The sequence below is a fragment of the Ochotona princeps genome, chromosome 16, assembly GCF_030435755.1.
Source record: "Ochotona princeps isolate mOchPri1 chromosome 16, mOchPri1.hap1, whole genome shotgun sequence".
Classification (NCBI taxonomy): Eukaryota; Metazoa; Chordata; class Mammalia; order Lagomorpha; family Ochotonidae; genus Ochotona; species Ochotona princeps.
In genome coordinates, this window is record NC_080847.1 from 47,040,653 (window position 1) to 47,057,615 (window position 16,963).

Sequence of the window (16,963 nt, forward strand, 5' to 3'; positions counted from 1 at the left end):
AAGATGAGCTCCAGTTGCCCAGCCTTGCCCCATGTCCTGGTGGCCAAGGCTGCTTTCCAGACGGTGCCAGTAGACACCACACACTCTCATGAGGAGCCCGGGGCTGCGGAGGCTCTGTGAGATCCCGGTCCTCTGGCAGCATCTGCTGACCTCCTGGCCTGGGCTTGGCTGTCCACCTGCTCGCACCCGGAGCACCTGCAGCCCATTTGAAGCATCTCTAGCTGCAGCACATACGGGAAAGTGGCACAGCAGAGACCTGAGCTGCCTGCTGGTCCCTTAAGCAGAGTCCCAGTGGATTCTTAGTCCCAGACCAAGGCGGTCCCCATGGCTAGCTGGGCAGGGCCAGGAAAGGACACGCTCTCCACTCCCTGACTCCCATCCCCAGGACCGGGCAGTGCTGCATGTGGCCCTGCGGAACCGCTCGAATACACCCATTCTGGTGGACGGCAAGGATGTGATGCCGGAAGTCAACAGGGTTCTGGACAAGATGAAGGCTTTCTGCCAGGTAAGCACCTACTGTGCTGGCCATGTGGATGCCTGTCTATGCAGGGTGTGTGTGTGTGTGTGTATGCAGGAATCTGGGTATCTTGATGGGTGGCCCCTGTCTCCCTGGAAGCAGGAATTGAGCCTTTCCCACAACCTGAGGCCTGGGTGTGCCCTGGCCTTGCCCTGAGGGGGAGTCAACCCAGACTGGAGTGAATTACAGATAGCTGTGAGCTTGGGTGACAGCTGACCAGTGCTTCAGTGAGGGATGCTGGTGTCCCAGGTGGTGCCACGTTTCTGGTTCCAGGAGACTCACTTTTTCGGGGCTCTTTATGACACATGATGGCCATTGATGGTCAGGACTTCAGACCTGGGAGAGATTGTTCCAGGCTCTTGGCTTTGCTGCTCTTCAGTCCTTTTCACCTGACATGTGGGCTGTGCCTGCATCCGTGTGGTTTTCTCACCTTGCTTGTTGTTTGTAGTGAGGTGGTCTAAAGGCCCCCTTTCCGTGTGCATCATCTGTACTTTGACAATTCAGGTATCTTGAAGGTTCGGTGAGCCCCCCACGCAGCTCCCTGGATAGGACTTCATTCCCTTAGGCAAAAGCCACACCCACAGGTCCTGAAGTCCCCTCTACCTTCCAATCTGTGGTCACAGAAAAGAAAGCACCCACCTCACTCTGGGAGCCTTGTGCGTGTGACAGTCCTACTTCTCAAAGCAGCTGGCATCTGCGCTTCCGGCTTCACAGTGTGCTTTTGTAACCAGACCCTGTGTCTGAACTTGGCCGAGGAACCAACTTGGAATGGTAGCATTGATTATTTCTTGGAAAGGCCAGTAATTATTTCAAGCCCAACAGTTCCCAGCTCTTATTGGCTTGAGAGTTATTGATTTAGCTTATTCTATATTTTACTATCAACACCAAGAAACCAGATGTTTAGTTTAAAACAATTACAGAGTGGACAATAGTTCTTCCATGTACTGGTTCATGTCCCACATGGCCAAAAGAGCTGGGACTGGGCCGAGACAAAGCTAGGAGCTTTTTCTGGGTCTCTCATGTGGGCTCAGGGGTCCAAGCTTTTGGACATCTTCCTGCTACTTTTCCAGACACATTAGCAGGGGGCTGGATCGGAAGTGGAGCATCCAGGACTCCCAGCCGGCGCTGTATGGAATGTTGGTGCCTTTACCTGCTATGCCACTGGGCCAGCCCCCAGGATTCAGATTTCTTCAACATTTTTTTTTTTTTTTATTGCAAAGGCAAATTTGCAGAGAGAAGGAGAAAGAGATGAAGACCACTGATCCACTCCCCAAATGGGAGTTGATCTGAAGCCAGGCGCTGGGCACCTCCTCTGTGTCTCCCATGCAGGTGTACAGTCACAAGCACTTGGACCATCTTCCACTGCTTTCCCACATCACTGCCCTGGGAGCTGGTTGGGAAGTGAAGCAGCTGGGACATGAACTTGCACCTATTTGTAATTCCAGCACTTGTGAGGGGAGGATTAGCCAACCAAGCCTATCATGTTGGGCACCACGATCCAGGTTTTGATAGGAGCATCCTTTAAACCATCACCTGCTGCCTGGTAGGGTACACATTAGTGGGAGGCTAGACTTGGAAGCTGAGCCAGAACATGAACCCATGTGATTGGGCATTTGGAATGACACGTTAACCAGTGTGCCACTTGCCCGCTCTCCTCTTGAAGCAGTGGTGCCCAGCTGGTGAGTGTGGTGACCACAGTCTCCTGAGGTGTACCATTGTGGTGGAGGTTGTGAGGATGCTCCCAGACAGCGGCCTCTCTCTGGGTTTGGGCTGACCACGTCTTTCTGCTCCTTGCCAGCGTGTCCGCAGTGGGGACTGGAAAGGTTACACCGGCAAGACCATCACGGATGTCATCAACATCGGCATTGGTGGCTCTGACCTGGTGAGGACAGGATTGCTGTATGGGGGCTGGGGAGGGCTTGGAGCCTGGGGTCCCACCCAGTAGTGGCACCTGACCGTTTCCACCCCAGTGGGAGCCCTGGACTCTCATCAATCTTGGATGCTGTGTCTGTCCCCACAGGGGCCCCTCATGGTGACGGAAGCCCTGAAGCCCTACTCTGCAGGAGGTCCCCGCGTCTGGTTTGTCTCCAACATCGATGGCACCCACATTGCCAAAACCCTGGCCTCCCTGAACCCCGAGTCCTCCCTGTTTATCATTGCCTCCAAGGTAGGGGGCCCTGGATGTAGTGTGTGTGTGTGTGTCAGGGGTCAATAGGGGTCAATAGTTTTGACTGTGTCACTTCTGCTCTGTGTAGTCACATGATGAACATTAGTGTACATAAATCTTTAGCATTCCACCTAAATTCTGAAGGGAGCCTCATGTAGGATGAACCCTGGAAAGGCAGGGTTAGTGAGAAACAGATCTTCCAGCCATTGGTTCACTCCCCAGATGGCATTAACCACTAGGGCTGGACCAGGAGCTCCATCAAGGTCTCCTACATGGGTAGCAGGGCCTCAAGCAAGGGGGCCATTCTTTGCTGCTTTTCCAGGTGCGTTAATAGGAATTGAATCAAATGTGGGGTGGCCAGGACCTGAAGTGGCGCCACAGGCAGTGGCTTATACTGCTGCTGCAGGACTCGGGTCCTGAGCCCTCATCTCTGACTGGCCAGCAGGATTAGGCCGTCATGTGCCTTCTGCTCCGTTCTCCCCTACACGCTCGTGGTAGTAGAGAACAGAGCCACACGTGGGCTGCTGTAGGCAGGCCCTCGCCTGGTCAGCCGCAGGGAATCGGAGGCTTTGTGCAGGAACTGCCCCAGAGCTGCACACGCTGCTCCCTCCTGCCCTCTGCTGGCGCTGGCAGCCGCAGCCCGGGGGCTGTCTCCAATCCAGAGACTGCAGCTTTTTTTCTGTTGGCCACAGACCTTTACCACCCAGGAGACCATCACCAACGCAGAGACAGCCAAAGACTGGTTCCTCACGTCAGCCAAGGATGTGAGTGGACAGTGGGCAGTGGGCGGTGGGCAGCATGGGGTGGGAGGAGTTGGTGGGGTCAGCCCCAGGTTCCTGACCGGCCAGACCCAAGGCCTGTTGCTCCATTAGCTCTGGAAGCAGTGGTCTCGCTGATGGCTGCCTGTTCTGGTCCAGACTGCTCAGCTGTTGCTCTGCCAGCCCTAGGCAAGTCGCCCATGCAGAACTTGAGCTGACAGGCCGAGGGCCATCCTTTAGGCCCTTGGGTTCCACTGCCACATGCATTTGCTAGGGTCCGGCATTTGCCTGGGTCTTGCATATACCTGTGTGCTGGACTAGATAGACCTGCCCCATGGACCCCTCTGCATGGTTGGCCTTGTCATCCATCTTGGGACCAAGGACTCAGCCGCTTCCACGCAGACCTGGGTTTTGTTATTGGCGGTGTAGGGGGCGAGCAGGATAGCTGGTGGTGTCATCACCTAGGGGATCAGTGTACTGAAACTCGGTCCTATGTCTCGTAGCCTGCTGCAGTTGCGAAGCACTTTGTGGCCCTGTCTACCAACACAGTGAGTGTCTGAGGCCTCCCGCACTCCTCCCTGGTGGGGCTCACCCACATCAGAGTCAAGCACCAGACAACTGTGGTTCACGGCTTTGGGCTCAGGCACTGGCTGCCTGTAAACTGGCAGCGCCATCCCAGCCACGTCCGTGTCCTCCCATCCCACCCTACAGCCCCCTGCAGGGCCTGGCAGGCCTCATGGTTGCCCGCTGGTCACCCCTGACTCTGCCAGGCACAGTTGATACCTGAGGCACTCCTCACACGTGACCTTTACCCCTCAGTGAAGGATGTGGTTGCTGGCTCCTCCCAACCTCCGCTCCCTTCCCTCCGTGCCTCCAGCATTTACAGAAGCTAGAAACGCCAGGATTCAAACCTGGGCCGTCATCCTGCAGATGGAGTTGCTCCCTCTGACAGCCCAGAGGAGCTCACTGAGCGTGGTACTCCAGCTGTGCACAGCCAGGTCTCCCCAGCCACTATCCATTTTCATCACTTCTTCCCCCTGCACCTGCCTGTGGGAGCTTTAGAGACTGACCAAGAGCCCCATTGTGGGAACAAGGGAGGGCTTGCTGGCCCAAGTGCCCAGCGGACACCTGAGGGACAGGAGCGTCGTCCTTCTGACTTCCTGAGGCTGACTTGCCTCCCCATGGCGGGGAGAGGCTGGGCAGCAGTCCAGGCTGTGTGTATGTGTCCTGGATGAGGAGGTGTGGTACTGGGCCATATTCAGGTTCCAGCCCATAAGCTGTCACCCACAGGTGTCTTGGGGGTGTTCTGGGATCCTGGGTGGGCCTCCCCCGGGGCATGCAGCCCTCTCTGTGAGAATCTTTGCAGATGCGAGGCCCCTGGCGAGTAACAGTGAACTGGCCTGGGGTCCTACTGCAGGTGGGTGGATCCTGGGCCCTACCCCTAGGATGTTTCTTCTGGGATTTAGAATAGGGACAACTCAAAGGCAGGCAGGTGAGGGTTCCCCCAATCTTGTCCCATTAGCAAACACATCCTTCTGTCTTCTACCTTTGCCTTTTTAGGCCAAAGTGAAAGAGTTTGGAATTGACCCTCAAAACATGTTCGAGTTCTGGGATGTAAGTACAGCCTCCTCCTGCACGGGGTGACTTGGGTGTCCCTTGCCAAGTCCTGAGCCTTGAGCTGTAGACGAGGGGCCCTGCAGGTCAGGTCAGCACCTCTGGAGTCCCTGCTGCATGCCCAACATCGGGAATGTCAGAAGGGCCCTCAAAGAGACTTGCGGGACAAGGGCCATCCTGCCCAGGCGTGGGGCCCCACTTCCTCCCAAGGGCACACCAGGTGCCCTGGGTGCCTGCCAGCAGCACCCACTGTGGGGTAACCAGAGCCCTAGGGCCAAGGCCGTGAGTTATTCTTGGTGATGACCTTTATCTGAGCCGAGGCACAATCTGTAAAGGCCAAGGCGCAGAGTGAGGCTGGGGGTATGGCCAGCTTAGCCGGAAAAGGGGAGAATAGGTTGGGGCCCCTGGGTGGGGCAGGGCCTGGGCAGCATGCAGAGAGGCCATGGTCTGGAGGGATGGGCTCAGTGGGGAGTGAAAACTTGTCTTGTGGGAGGGCAGCAGTGACAAGAGAAGGGTTCAGGTGCAGGGCATGGCGTGGGCACCATGAACATAGTAGAGCATGGCTGGGTAATGGGCACAGTGCTTCTCTAACAAGTGGCTGTGACTGGCCCCTCAGGGAGAGCATCACCCGCTAGACCTTGACCTGGAAGCTGTGGGCTTGGTGGCACTGTGCATGGGTGTGAGCGGCTTTGCTTTGAAAGCTGCGAAGGCCTTTTCCCACCTGGTCTGGGAAAGAAGGGTGCCCCGATTCCTCGAGCCATCTGTGCAGCATGTATAATGAGTTAACTTCTTTCCAGAATGCCACTAGTTAGCTACCATCCTTGGAAGAGTGGAGAAGAGTCCCTGAAATCCTGGCCTGTAGTCTCTGACTCTGGGAGGAGGCTGGCGCTGCGGCTAACCCAGGGTGCATGCATCCTCCACCTGCTGCCTGGGCCTCGCAGCCTGAGCAGGTGGTGGGCAGGGATGGGAGGAGGCTCCTGCCAGCCCAGGTGCCCCACAGAGCCTGACTTCCACACAGCATGTGGAGACAAGGGAGGCTGAGGCTTGGGAATAAGGATGGGCCTCCCAGGTAAGGCCGAGGAATGGCCATTGACAGAAGATTCAAGGCAGGGTCAGGAGCAGGGCCTCCTGAGCCAGTTCAGGCAGAACCCCATGCCACGGTGGCTGGAGGAGGCACCTGTCACTCATGTGCCCAGGTGTGCAGTGATCCATATATATCTGGATGTGTGGGCACCCAAGAACAAGTGAGAGTTCTGGAGCCATATAGGCCTCGCGGGCGAGGCGGAGGCATCAGGTGAGGCATCAGGTGCTGCCCTGAGGTGAGAAGGGAAGAGTCCAGTTTGGCAGAAGGGCAGGCGGGCGGGGAGCCTGGTGTGTTGGCCCAGGCAGGATTGCCATGAAGTCTTCTCTGTGCTCAGCAGCAACAGGACACGTGGGAGAGCTGACTTGGGCAGGTAAAGGCCAGGGGAGACCAGGACAGGTGTTCTCTGAGAAGGGGCCAGGTGAGGAGACAGGTATGTTTGTGGTGGTGATTCTGAGAAGCTGGAGCCTCACACAGCTACTGTGACCTGAATCTGCATCCTGGGACAGGTGCATGCCCCGCGGCCTCTGAAGGTCAAAGGTTAGCCAGGGCATTCATGAAGTGTCTGATTGGCAAAGGCAGGTCAGCTTGTGGCTGTGAACATCTTAACCTGGGCTACTCCTGCTGGTATCTCAGGCCTCCAACAGCGGTGCAGGGTGAGGTCTGTGGCCTTGGGGTCTGGCTGGGGTGGAGGGAGAGGGAGAGGTAGAAAGGCACCTGGTTACAGAGGGTGAGGACGGAGTTGGTAAGGTGAGGAAGCGTGGCTGAGGTGTTGCTGGAGAGGCTCGGGACAGGTGAGAGGTGGAGAGGCCCTGCTTTGCAGGGTGAGCGCTCCCAGGCCCATGTTGGTGTCATGCAGTTTGGCAGCACAGCTGGTACCAGGCCCTCCTGAGGCTAAGGGGAGCAGCCAGGGATCTGCCGGGTATGGTCTGCAGAGCTGACAGGTGTGTGCCAGTGTGCTTGTCTTGTGGTAAGGGCACTGCAGCTGCCGATGGTCAGGGTCTGCATGTACCCAAGGCCATCGGGGCAACGCTACTGGTGCACGGCTGAACAGGTACTGAGCGCAGTCCTGCCCTCCTGGAAGGCATGTGTACACCTGTGAGGGCACAGGTCTGGAAAGCAGGTCTAGCAGGTGAGTTGGAGGGATCCAGGTGAGATCCAGGTTTGTGCTTTGCCATGTCCTAGGCAAAGGCCTGGTTTGTCCAGGAAGCTAAGTGGAGTGTCATGGGCAGGTAGCGCCTGTGAGGCTGAGGGTCATTGCAGGTAGGTGGGCCTCAAAGTACATGGTTTGGTTCAGTTAGCATTCTGCAGCGAAGGTTATAGGAGTATGTAATTGGTATACAGAGTGCATTGGCCAGCTGAGGCCTGAGCAGCAGGGTTGAGTTCACGAGGAAAGAAGTGGATCTCTAAGTCGGTGTCCAGGCAGGTGAAGGGAAGACAGGTGGCCAGAGTGCAATCTTGGGTGAAGGTGAGATGCTGTTTGTGGACAGACCTTCGTGTCTGGCTGAGGGAGTGCTCTCATGAGCTCTGGTCTAAGAGTGTCCTTGTCTGCTGGGAGCTGGATTCCCACAGCTGTGAACAGACAGCTTCAGCAAACAGGCCACGTCCAGAGAGATCCTGGTGGGTGACCTCCTTAAAGGTGGGCAATCGTGCTCTCTCGGGTACAGGCTCAGCAGCCAGCATCAAGCACAGTTAGACAGAGCTGGCCTACCAGGTGAGGTGTGAGACCCTATGGTCAGGTCAAGATTGCCTGCCTGGTGTGGTCTGAGGAACCAGGGGACACACACACAGGCAGGCTTGAGCTGGCCTGCCAGGTATGGTGTGAGAAGCCAGGGTCAGAGCCAGGTCAGTGAAACTGGCTTAACAGGTGTGTTTTCAAGAACCAGGGGATATAATACAGGTAGGTACAGCTGGCTTGCCAGGTGCGATCTGAAGAACCAGATATCAGACTGAGGTAGGTGGCACTAACCTTCCAAGTCAGTCTGAGGAAGCAGGGTTTAGCACAGGGAGATAGAACAGGCTCTTTGGGTATGGTCTGAGGACCCAGGGGTCACGCATAGGTAGGTTGAACTAGCCTTCCAGCTGCAGACAGCAGCCAAGAGCAAGCCAGAGGCATGTGGAGCTGGTCATCCATGGGTGGCGTGAGGCAGGTAGGCACAGCTGGTTGAACAGAAGAAGGTGGAGTTTGCAGTTCCGGGAGCAAGGATTCAGGGAAATGTGTTTCCCTGGTTCTGTAGGGAAGCCTGAGGAACCAGGGCTAGACACAGGTGAGTGAAACAGACTCTGAGTGTTGGTCTGGATGGGTGGGCAGAATGTTGTGGGTGCTGGGAGGCCCAGAGACCCTCAGTTGGCCACAGGTAGGCAGGTGTGGCTTGAGCAGGGAGCTGCAGGTATGTGTACCTTAGGTCTCACAGGTGACATCTCAGAGGCATGTCTCTGGCTCAGGTTTGTCATTCTGGGAGCAAGGGTCAGTCGCCTCTTCTCAGGCGGCTCAGTGGATCCCAGATGAGCAGAGGTATGCCCACCTGGAGAGGTTTCAGGTGAGTGAGGACCTTGGTGCTGGAGTCACACAAGGTTGGTACTATTGGATGTGACCCAAGGAGAGAGAACTGGGTCCCTGGGATGATGTGAGGATTGGAGATGGGCTAAGTGGCCCACATCTGTCAGTTAAAGTTGAACGGGATGGCTTCGGCACATACAGATGTTTGAAGCCTGGCTCACTGGCTGCCACATCTGGAACCTGAGGCATGTATGAGATCCTGGAGTGGGCCCGGGGAAGGCTGAACTGGACCTTGTTCATGTGTATGAGCGATGCTGGGCTTGCCTGACTGTGGCACTGAGTGTGGGTCCATGTGCGGTGTGACAGGTACATGCATGTGTCCTGTGTCCCTGGATTTGTTAGGTGAAATGGGGCTTGGGGCTGCCCAGGCCTGAGGAGGTGAATCGGACCCAGTGGCAGAGAGAGGTACAGTTAGGAGGGAAAGTCGTCACCCAAGGTGTGTATGGTGAGGTCTGGGAGCCGTTAGGATTGGGTTGGGCAGGTAGAAGGTCCTGAGGCAAGTCAGCTTATCTGCTGTCTGCACCCTGGTCACGGGTGACATCAAGCTCAGCGTGATGCAGAGGCCCGGGGATCTCCAAGTGTGGTCTTGGCCATTACATTCAAGTCGGCACACGGTCCGAGTTACCCACGTGACGCACAGCTTTATACCTGTGTGGTATACCTACACCACACACAAGGTGTGTGTAGGGGCACCAGGGCAGGTGAGGCATGGTGTGAGGAGCTGCAGGAATGCAGTATGGTCGGAGGGGCCGCTGCAGGTAAAGGTGAGGTCTTGAAATGCTGATGTACTGGTAAAGGTGAGGCTTGAGATGTGGACCTGCAGACCGAGGGCTCAGAGGTTCTGGCTGGACACTGTTGGCTGTTGTGGTACCATCCCTAAAAGGAGAGTTGAGGGCTGGATCTCAGCCAGGGTCAGCAGCCAGGAACCTGCCAGTCTGAGCCCTGGCCATCTCAGTTCCTGTGCCTGGAACCTGGAACCTGGTGGGTAAGGTCCCAGAGCCACTTGTCAGGCGTGGTGTGGTCTGTTGGATAAGGTACCACAAATCTTCCTTCTACTGATTTATTCCTTGGATGACTGCAGTCGCCAGAACTGAGCCAGGTTAAAGCCGGAAGAAAGGAGCTTCCTCTGGGCCTCTCAAGTGGTGGGGTCCAACCACTTGGCCCATCTTCCACTGATTTTCCCAGGCTATTAGCAAAAAAGCTGGGCAGGAAGTAGAGCAGCTTTGACTTGAACCAGCATCCATATGGGATGCTAGCATTATCGGCTGTGTCACCTGCAAACCCTTATGGCTGCTCATTCTTCAGATCTAGCCCCAGGAACCTGAGATTCCCCTTATTCCCTTTCTCTTGAGCATGTACTTCTCGCTGTCATCTTTTCTGCCATGATTGTTTCATTTTTATCTTTCTCCCACTGTATTGTGTTTGGGATGTGGTAGGGCTTCAGAAGTAGTTGCCTGGAGGATACACGTGGAGATAGGCCGATTCTGATGGTACCAAGTACATCTGCCATGTGACATGAGAAGCTGTGGCATGAATGGTAGGTTCTGTAAGTTGAGGCTAAGATCAGGCAAGCCCAGGTATGAGCCACTAGGGCCATCAGTGGCCCAGGAGGCAGGGTGAGGCACAGGTCAGAGGTGCTGGGTCTGCCCCTGTAGCCTGAGGAGCGGGGAGTGAGTACAGGTGCCAGGTCTTCAGTGGTAGAGGGTACACGGCAAAACGCAGGTAGGATCTGGGATCTGTGAAGGCTGGCTGAGGGAAAGGGAGATGCTGGGGTCTGTGTGGAGGCTGGCTGTGGCACAGGTAGGAGCTGGGGTCTGTGTGAAGGCTGGCTGTGGCACAGCAGGAGCTGGGGTCTGTGTGTGGAGGCTGGCTGTGGCACAGGTAGGAGCTGGGGTCTGTGTGTGGAGGCTGGCTGTGGCACAGGTAGGAGCTGGGGTCTGTCTGTGAAGGCTGGCTGTGGCACAGGTAGGAGCTGGGGTCTGTCTGTGAAGGCTGGCTGTGGCACAGGTAGGAGCTGGGGTCTGTGTGGAGGCTGGCTGTGGCACAGGTAGGAGCTGGGGTCTGTGTGGAGGCTGGCTGTGGCACAGGTAGCAGGCTTTGAGTTCCTTGTCCTAAGAAGACTGCCGGGCACAGGTACAGGTGCCAGACTCTTCTGTCTGAGGAGGCTAGTAAATACAGCTACGGACCCCTGGGTTTGTTGCATGTCAGGCAGGCCAAGCATGGTTATGGGCTCTAAGTCTGTCACTGACCAAAGAGCCTGGGTATAGGTATTCGGCTGGCAGTATCTGAAGAGAGATACTTGGCAAGGTATGAGATTTTGGGTCTGTTGGTGTCTGAGGAGGGAGCCTGGCACAAGTACAAGACCTGAGCCTGCGATTGTCTGAGGAGGGAGCCTGGCGCAGGTATGAGACCTGAGCCTGCGATTGTCTGAGGAGGGAGCCTGGCACAGGTATGAGACCTGGGCCTGTGGGTGTCTGAGGAGGGAACCTGGCACAGGTACAAGGCCTGGGCCTGTGGGTGTCTGAGGAGCGAGCCTGGCACAGGTACGAAGCCTGGACCTGTGGGTGTCTGAGGAGGGAACCTGGCACAGGTACGAGGCCTGGACCTGTGGGTGTCTGAGGAGGGAACCTGGCATAGGTACGAGGCCTGGGCTTGCTGATGTTCCAGGAGTGGGGCAGATGTGGTGAGGTCAGAGGTTGCACCTTGTTGCTTTTGCCAGCCCCACGTGCTGTGTGCCTTGTTGGTCAGCCTGGAGACCACCAGAGCCTGGCCTGCTGCCATCTTGGCATCCTGGAGGCTCTGCAGCCAGCACTGAATGGGGCTGAGGAGGGCGGGGGGTGGCTGTGCCCACCCTCACTCAGCACCTCTTTCTGTCTCTCCTAGTGGGTGGGAGGACGTTACTCACTGTGGTCCGCCATCGGCCTCTCCATCGCCCTGCATGTGGGTGAGTGCGTGTGTATATCTGAGCCTTACTGCTCCTGTGGGGAAGGCCATGCAGTCTGGCGGCCAGGGCCGGGGTCCCTGAACACCTTGTGGGGACCCTGGCTGCCAGCCTGTCTTCAACCGGAACAGCCGTTTCCAGTCCCAGATGAAAGCTGAGCTTTGGCTGTCAGCCTTTCAGCCCAGGCCAGGTTAGGCTGAACCCTGCACTGTAGGCCGGCTGACAGCAGGTGTTCTGTGCAGGCCCAGTTCCTCCCCATCCCCTGTCGTCCCTGACTCCCCCACCATACTTTCCCCTGGGGTTCCAGAAGTCACCATGCCCCCACTGCCAGGAGGTCATGGGCCGTTTCCGTTTCTGTTGACACTGCTCTTTTGTCGCAGGTTTTGACAACTTCGAGCAGCTGCTTTCTGGGGCTCACTGGATGGTGAGTACCGAGGCCGGCGTTCTTGCCAAGGGCTTGCTGGCCCCATGTCCCGGGCCATTCCTACTCTCCCAGCCCTCTTAGCCCCACATCCTCACCTGGCCTCCTGGCTGCTCAACTCCCGCCCCGGCTCTCCTTCTGCTTTTTAAGGACCAGCACTTCCGCACGACGCCTCTAGAGAAGAATGCCCCCGTCCTGCTGGCCCTGCTTGGGATCTGGTACATCAACTGCTTCGGGTGTGAGACCCAGGCCATGCTGCCCTATGACCAGTACATGCACCGCTTTGCCGCCTACTTCCAGCAGGTACTGGTAGGCAGGGCCTGGTGTGATCTGGGAGCCCAGGTTCTACCTGCCGCAGTCCCACCTCCTCTGTTCCTGGTGCCCTTGCCTAATTAGGATCTGTCCAAGCTGAGTATCTGTACTGGCTGTCACGGCATCCTGGCCATTCTGTCCTGGCTGCGTCAGGTGTTATGTCTCAACCAGGGTCACTTCATCTTCAGACGTCATTCCACATGGCTGCCCCAGCAGGGACTTGCCAGGGACATAGACCAAGCCAGTACGTGCCCAGTCTCTGGGCTGTAGAGCCCCTAAAGACCACACTGCCAGCAGCTCATTCCTCATGCCTACCTCAGGTCAGGCCACACGTGCTACATGGCTTGTGGCCCTCGACCACCCCAGGAGATCTCATCATGTCTGCTGGAGGGGAACTCCTGTTACTGCAGCAAGGTGGAGCCTCCCTGGAACCTGAGAACTCCCACAACCAGAGTCCAGACAGAGCTCCCAATGGCTGTTACCCTCAGGGAGTTACCCCCAGCCAACCTCTTCCTGCAGAAATCTGTTGAACATCTCCATGATTGCCATTGCTTTTCAAGGGGTTCCTTCCTCCCCATTCCTGGTCATGGGTCTTAAGAGAGCGCTTTAGAGAGCCTGTGTTTTCACGGGGCATGAGGGGTTGTGCCATGCACACAGGCAAGGTGGGCGTGTCTGGGACAGCCCAGGTTGAATGTGGACACGCAAGTCAAAGGCTGCGTTTCCTGTCTCTGGTGCAGGGTGACATGGAGTCCAATGGAAAGTATATCACCAAGTCCGGTGCCCGTGTGGACCATCAGACAGGCCCTATTTTGTGGGGGGAGCCAGGGACCAACGGCCAGCATGCTTTCTACCAGCTCATCCACCAAGGTAGGAGGGCACGCCAGACCACTTGGGGCTGCATGATGTGTAGGTCATGTGGCTAGTGCCCATAGGCTGGGCTGTCGTGGTGATCCCTGTGCCCCTCACAGGCACCAAGATGATACCATGTGACTTCCTCATCCCAGTCCAGACCCAGAACCCCATCCGGCAGGGTCTGCACCACAAGGTAGGTGACCCCCGCCCCTCTTCATGCTTGTTTGGGCTCCTATGTTGCTGTTGGGCTGTGAGGTCTGTTTCCTGTTGCACCACACATAAAGTAGCTTCAGACAGGTATTGCTCATCAGGTAAGTCCAACAGTTAAGATGGAGCAGAACTCTGCAGGGGGGACCCCTCCTCATTCTGATTGTGGGGTGTTTCCTCGTCTGCCACCCTGGGGCACTATCAGCAGCCACTTGCGTTCCCTGGGCTATTGCCCCTTCGTTGTATAGCATGCACTTGGCAGCACTAGGGATGGAGGAGCCTTCTGCTGCGTCCTTTATTGCGTAGTTGATGGCAATAGACCATGGCATTAGGTTGGGTGCACTGAGCAAACCAGGATAAGCTGCCCCCCCCCTTTTTTTAAGTGTTTACTTATTTTCATAAACTTGAAAGACAGTGTGAGGGAGCTATAACAGCTTGGCCTGGCCAGGCTGCAGCTAGGAGCCTGGAACGCTATCTAGGCCTCCCATGTGGGTGGCTGAGTACTCAAGTGTCAGCTGTCTTTTCAGACATGTTTGCAGGGAGCTGGACTGCAAGCAGAGTAGCAGACACTGCAGCATGGTTGAGGGGGTGGGTATCCATGAGATAGCTATCGGGGTGTCCAATATGCAGCTATGCCCTAATGCTTAGCCAGCCCCGGGGGTGCACTTCTGATTCTTTTTCTTTTCAGTTCCCTGAGCCACCACTGATGACTTGGGAAAAGCTTTGTCTTTCTCATGATTTCTTTATTATTATTATTATTTTAATATTTGAAGTTTATTCATTTGAAAGAGCAATACAGAGTGGGAGAGTGAGTGGCTTCCATCTGGTTCACTCCCCAGATGTGCGCAATAGCAAGGGCTGGGCAGGCTGAAGTCAGGAGCCAGGCACTCCATCCAGGCCTCCCACATTGGTGTTAGGGGGCCCACGCACTTGGGCTTCATCTGCCACTATAGTAGCAGAAGCGGAAGTGGTACTCAGTTTTCAGGCACTCTGACATAAGATGTGCATCAAAAGGCAGGAGCTTAATCCACCATACTGTGATGTCCACCCCTTGTTTAGGATCTGATAAGGCAGATGTTAGAATATCTTGGCCAGGACCCCTGGCAAGAGGTTTTATCTTCCTTTGGATAGCTGGTACCGTTCTCTGGTTTTGGGTTTGCTCAAACTTGCCTGCCTTCTTCCCTGACTCTGAATGAGCTGTGCAGCAAGTGACCCAGGCTGAGGTGATCCCAGCTGAGAAGTGCCAGGCAGCAGTATTGCCCCATTGTCTGCAGCTTAGGCAGTACTTTTAAGCATAACGGGATCTTGAGTTTTCGTTCGCTCTCGACAGATCTTGCTGGCCAACTTCTTAGCCCAGACCGAGGCCTTGATGAAGGGGAAGTCGACAGAGGAGGCCCGCAAGGAACTACAGGCTGCCGGCAAGAGTCCGGAGGACCTCGCGAAGCTGCTGCCCCACAAGGTCAGTTCTTCTGAAGATAGACAGGGCAGGGGTCCCTGAGGCTCCCGGATCATTCCGCCTGGTGGGACGGCCACTGGGACATGGTGTGCTTCTCATCCCAGGGCTTGTGGGCCTGTACTACCTCGGGGACATTCCTTGGTGTTATTCATTTATTTTCTGCAGGTCTTCGAAGGAAACCGCCCAACTAACTCCATTGTGTTCACTAAGCTCACACCGTTCATTCTTGGAGCCCTGATTGGTGCGTTGGGTTGGGGAAGGGCCCAGCCTGGATAGGGCTGCGTGGGTTGTGGGGGACTGGGGATGCCCTAACATGGCCTGTCTGCCGCCTCTGCAGCCATGTATGAGCACAAGATCTTTGTTCAGGGTGTCATCTGGGACATCAACAGTTTCGACCAGTGGGGGTGAGTTGGCCGACCCAGCTGAGGGTAGAGATTGCCTGCAGGTTTGCCTAGGCCGGGAGCATCCTTACCACTTGGTCCCTCCCCTTCCGGCAGAGTGGAGCTAGGGAAGCAGCTGGCTAAGAAAATCGAGCCTGAGCTGGACGGCAGCAGCCCTGTGACCTCCCATGACTCCTCCACCAACGGGCTCATCAGCTTCATCAAGCAGCAGCGTGAGGCCAAAATCTAATAAACTCGTGTCTGGTTGCAGTCCCCCTGCCTTGTGACTGGTCCCTGTCCCACCTCACTGGAGTCTGCACTGCATGGTCCTGGCCCTCCCCTGCCCAGAGCACCCTAGAGAGGCTGTGGGTGAATTCAGACCACAACCCCTGGATTTGGTGTGGGTAGGAGCACAATCAAAGCCAGTCTGGAATCATCACTGCCACCCCTCCGACGTCCACTGTTTGACAGTTGGCTCAAGTGTCTTGGTGCAGCTGACTGGTCTCTACTCACATCTCAGAAAAATAAAGATGTCACAAAGGAGTTTGTGGGCCTGGCCTTGCGTTGTGTCCTGAGACGGTGTATTGTGCCAATGTGGGGGTCCTATGGTGGGAAGGCTGGGCCTTGGTTGACACCTGATGAACAGGTGTAGCATAGGGAAGGACAGCTCGGCCCTTCATCAAATCCCAGCTCCACTACCTTCCACATCTCACCTAAAAAACATGTGAGATAGGCAGACACATAGATCTTCCACCCACTGACTCACTCCCCAAGTGCCAGGGGTAAACACAGCATTTGAGTGATGTGGGCTGGGCCAGGCTGAAGCCCGGAGCTTGGCACTCCCATCTATGTGTCCTGTGTGGATTTGGGGGATCCACATTGTTGAGGCGGGCACAGGAGCAGAAAGCTGAGTCCGGAATGGAGCTGGAAGCTACCCCTCATTCATTCCACTGGCCCTTTTGTCTTCTACCGGAGTTGACATTTTCTGCCAATTGGGAGCAATGCTGTATTGAAGTCAGCAGGCAGAACTGATGGCCAGGCCAGGCCCTTTTGATAGGACTGTCAACAGAGCTGCTTTCTGCCCAGTCCTCTCCTGGGTCACCTACTTCTGGTTGGCACCTGGGGTTGGTCACATGTGTTGCGTGAGAAGGGACAGCTGGGGTGAGCATTTCCTGCTCCTGTAGGGGGAAAGCAAACCCCACACTCCATACTCCAAGCTCGTGAGCTTCGTCAGAGTCTCCCGCATGTGTGGCAGAGGGCCAAGCACTTGGGCCATCCTCTGCTGGTCCATGCCAACTATAGCAAGCTGGGTCACAGCTTCGACTAAGATGTTAGAAAACCCAAACCCAACCAAGATACATGATCCCAAGGGCTCTACTGTGAAGTCAGTGGTAATCTGATGTTAAAACTACACACGTGTAATTCCAGAAATGTTTGTACAATCCTACAGCAGCAGCAGCAATTAACATTTTAAAAATTAACCTGAAACAGTAAGCCTTTATGATTCTCCCTTGATAAAGAAGGCTTGTCACATGAAGGTTAAGCCACTGCCTGCCATGCCTATATCCGATATCAGATTTGGGTTTGGAAAAACACATTAAGTCCCAGCTGCTTTTTATTTTTTATTTTTATTTTTTAATTTAAGATTTTAATTTTTATTGGAAAGTCAGATCTACAGAGAGGAGAGACAGAGAGGA

At 55.7% G+C, this 16,963-nt stretch overlaps 2 protein-coding genes across 2 annotated transcripts in view; one reads left to right on the plus strand and one right to left on the minus strand.

Moving 5' to 3' along the window:
- The window catches only part of GPI (glucose-6-phosphate isomerase), a 16,244-nt gene extending 435 nt beyond the window's left edge, over positions 1-15,809 (plus strand). The window contains exons 2-16 of the mRNA XM_058674851.1: positions 285-505; positions 2,316-2,399; positions 2,538-2,684; positions 3,377-3,448; positions 3,946-3,990; positions 5,003-5,056; positions 11,581-11,641; positions 12,019-12,062; positions 12,210-12,362; positions 13,109-13,238; positions 13,340-13,416; positions 14,761-14,889; positions 15,052-15,127; positions 15,224-15,290; positions 15,384-15,809. Coding sequence (XP_058530834.1) covers positions 285-505; positions 2,316-2,399; positions 2,538-2,684; positions 3,377-3,448; positions 3,946-3,990; positions 5,003-5,056; positions 11,581-11,641; positions 12,019-12,062; positions 12,210-12,362; positions 13,109-13,238; positions 13,340-13,416; positions 14,761-14,889; positions 15,052-15,127; positions 15,224-15,290; positions 15,384-15,516 — 1,493 coding nt within the window. The 3' untranslated portion in view covers positions 15,517-15,809. The remainder of the gene's footprint in view (positions 1-284; positions 506-2,315; positions 2,400-2,537; positions 2,685-3,376; positions 3,449-3,945; positions 3,991-5,002; positions 5,057-11,580; positions 11,642-12,018; positions 12,063-12,209; positions 12,363-13,108; positions 13,239-13,339; positions 13,417-14,760; positions 14,890-15,051; positions 15,128-15,223; positions 15,291-15,383) is intronic.
- The window catches only part of LOC131482289 (major allergen I polypeptide chain 1-like), a 117,668-nt gene that overhangs the window by 14,867 nt on the left and 85,838 nt on the right, over positions 1-16,963 (minus strand). The window lies entirely within an intron of this gene.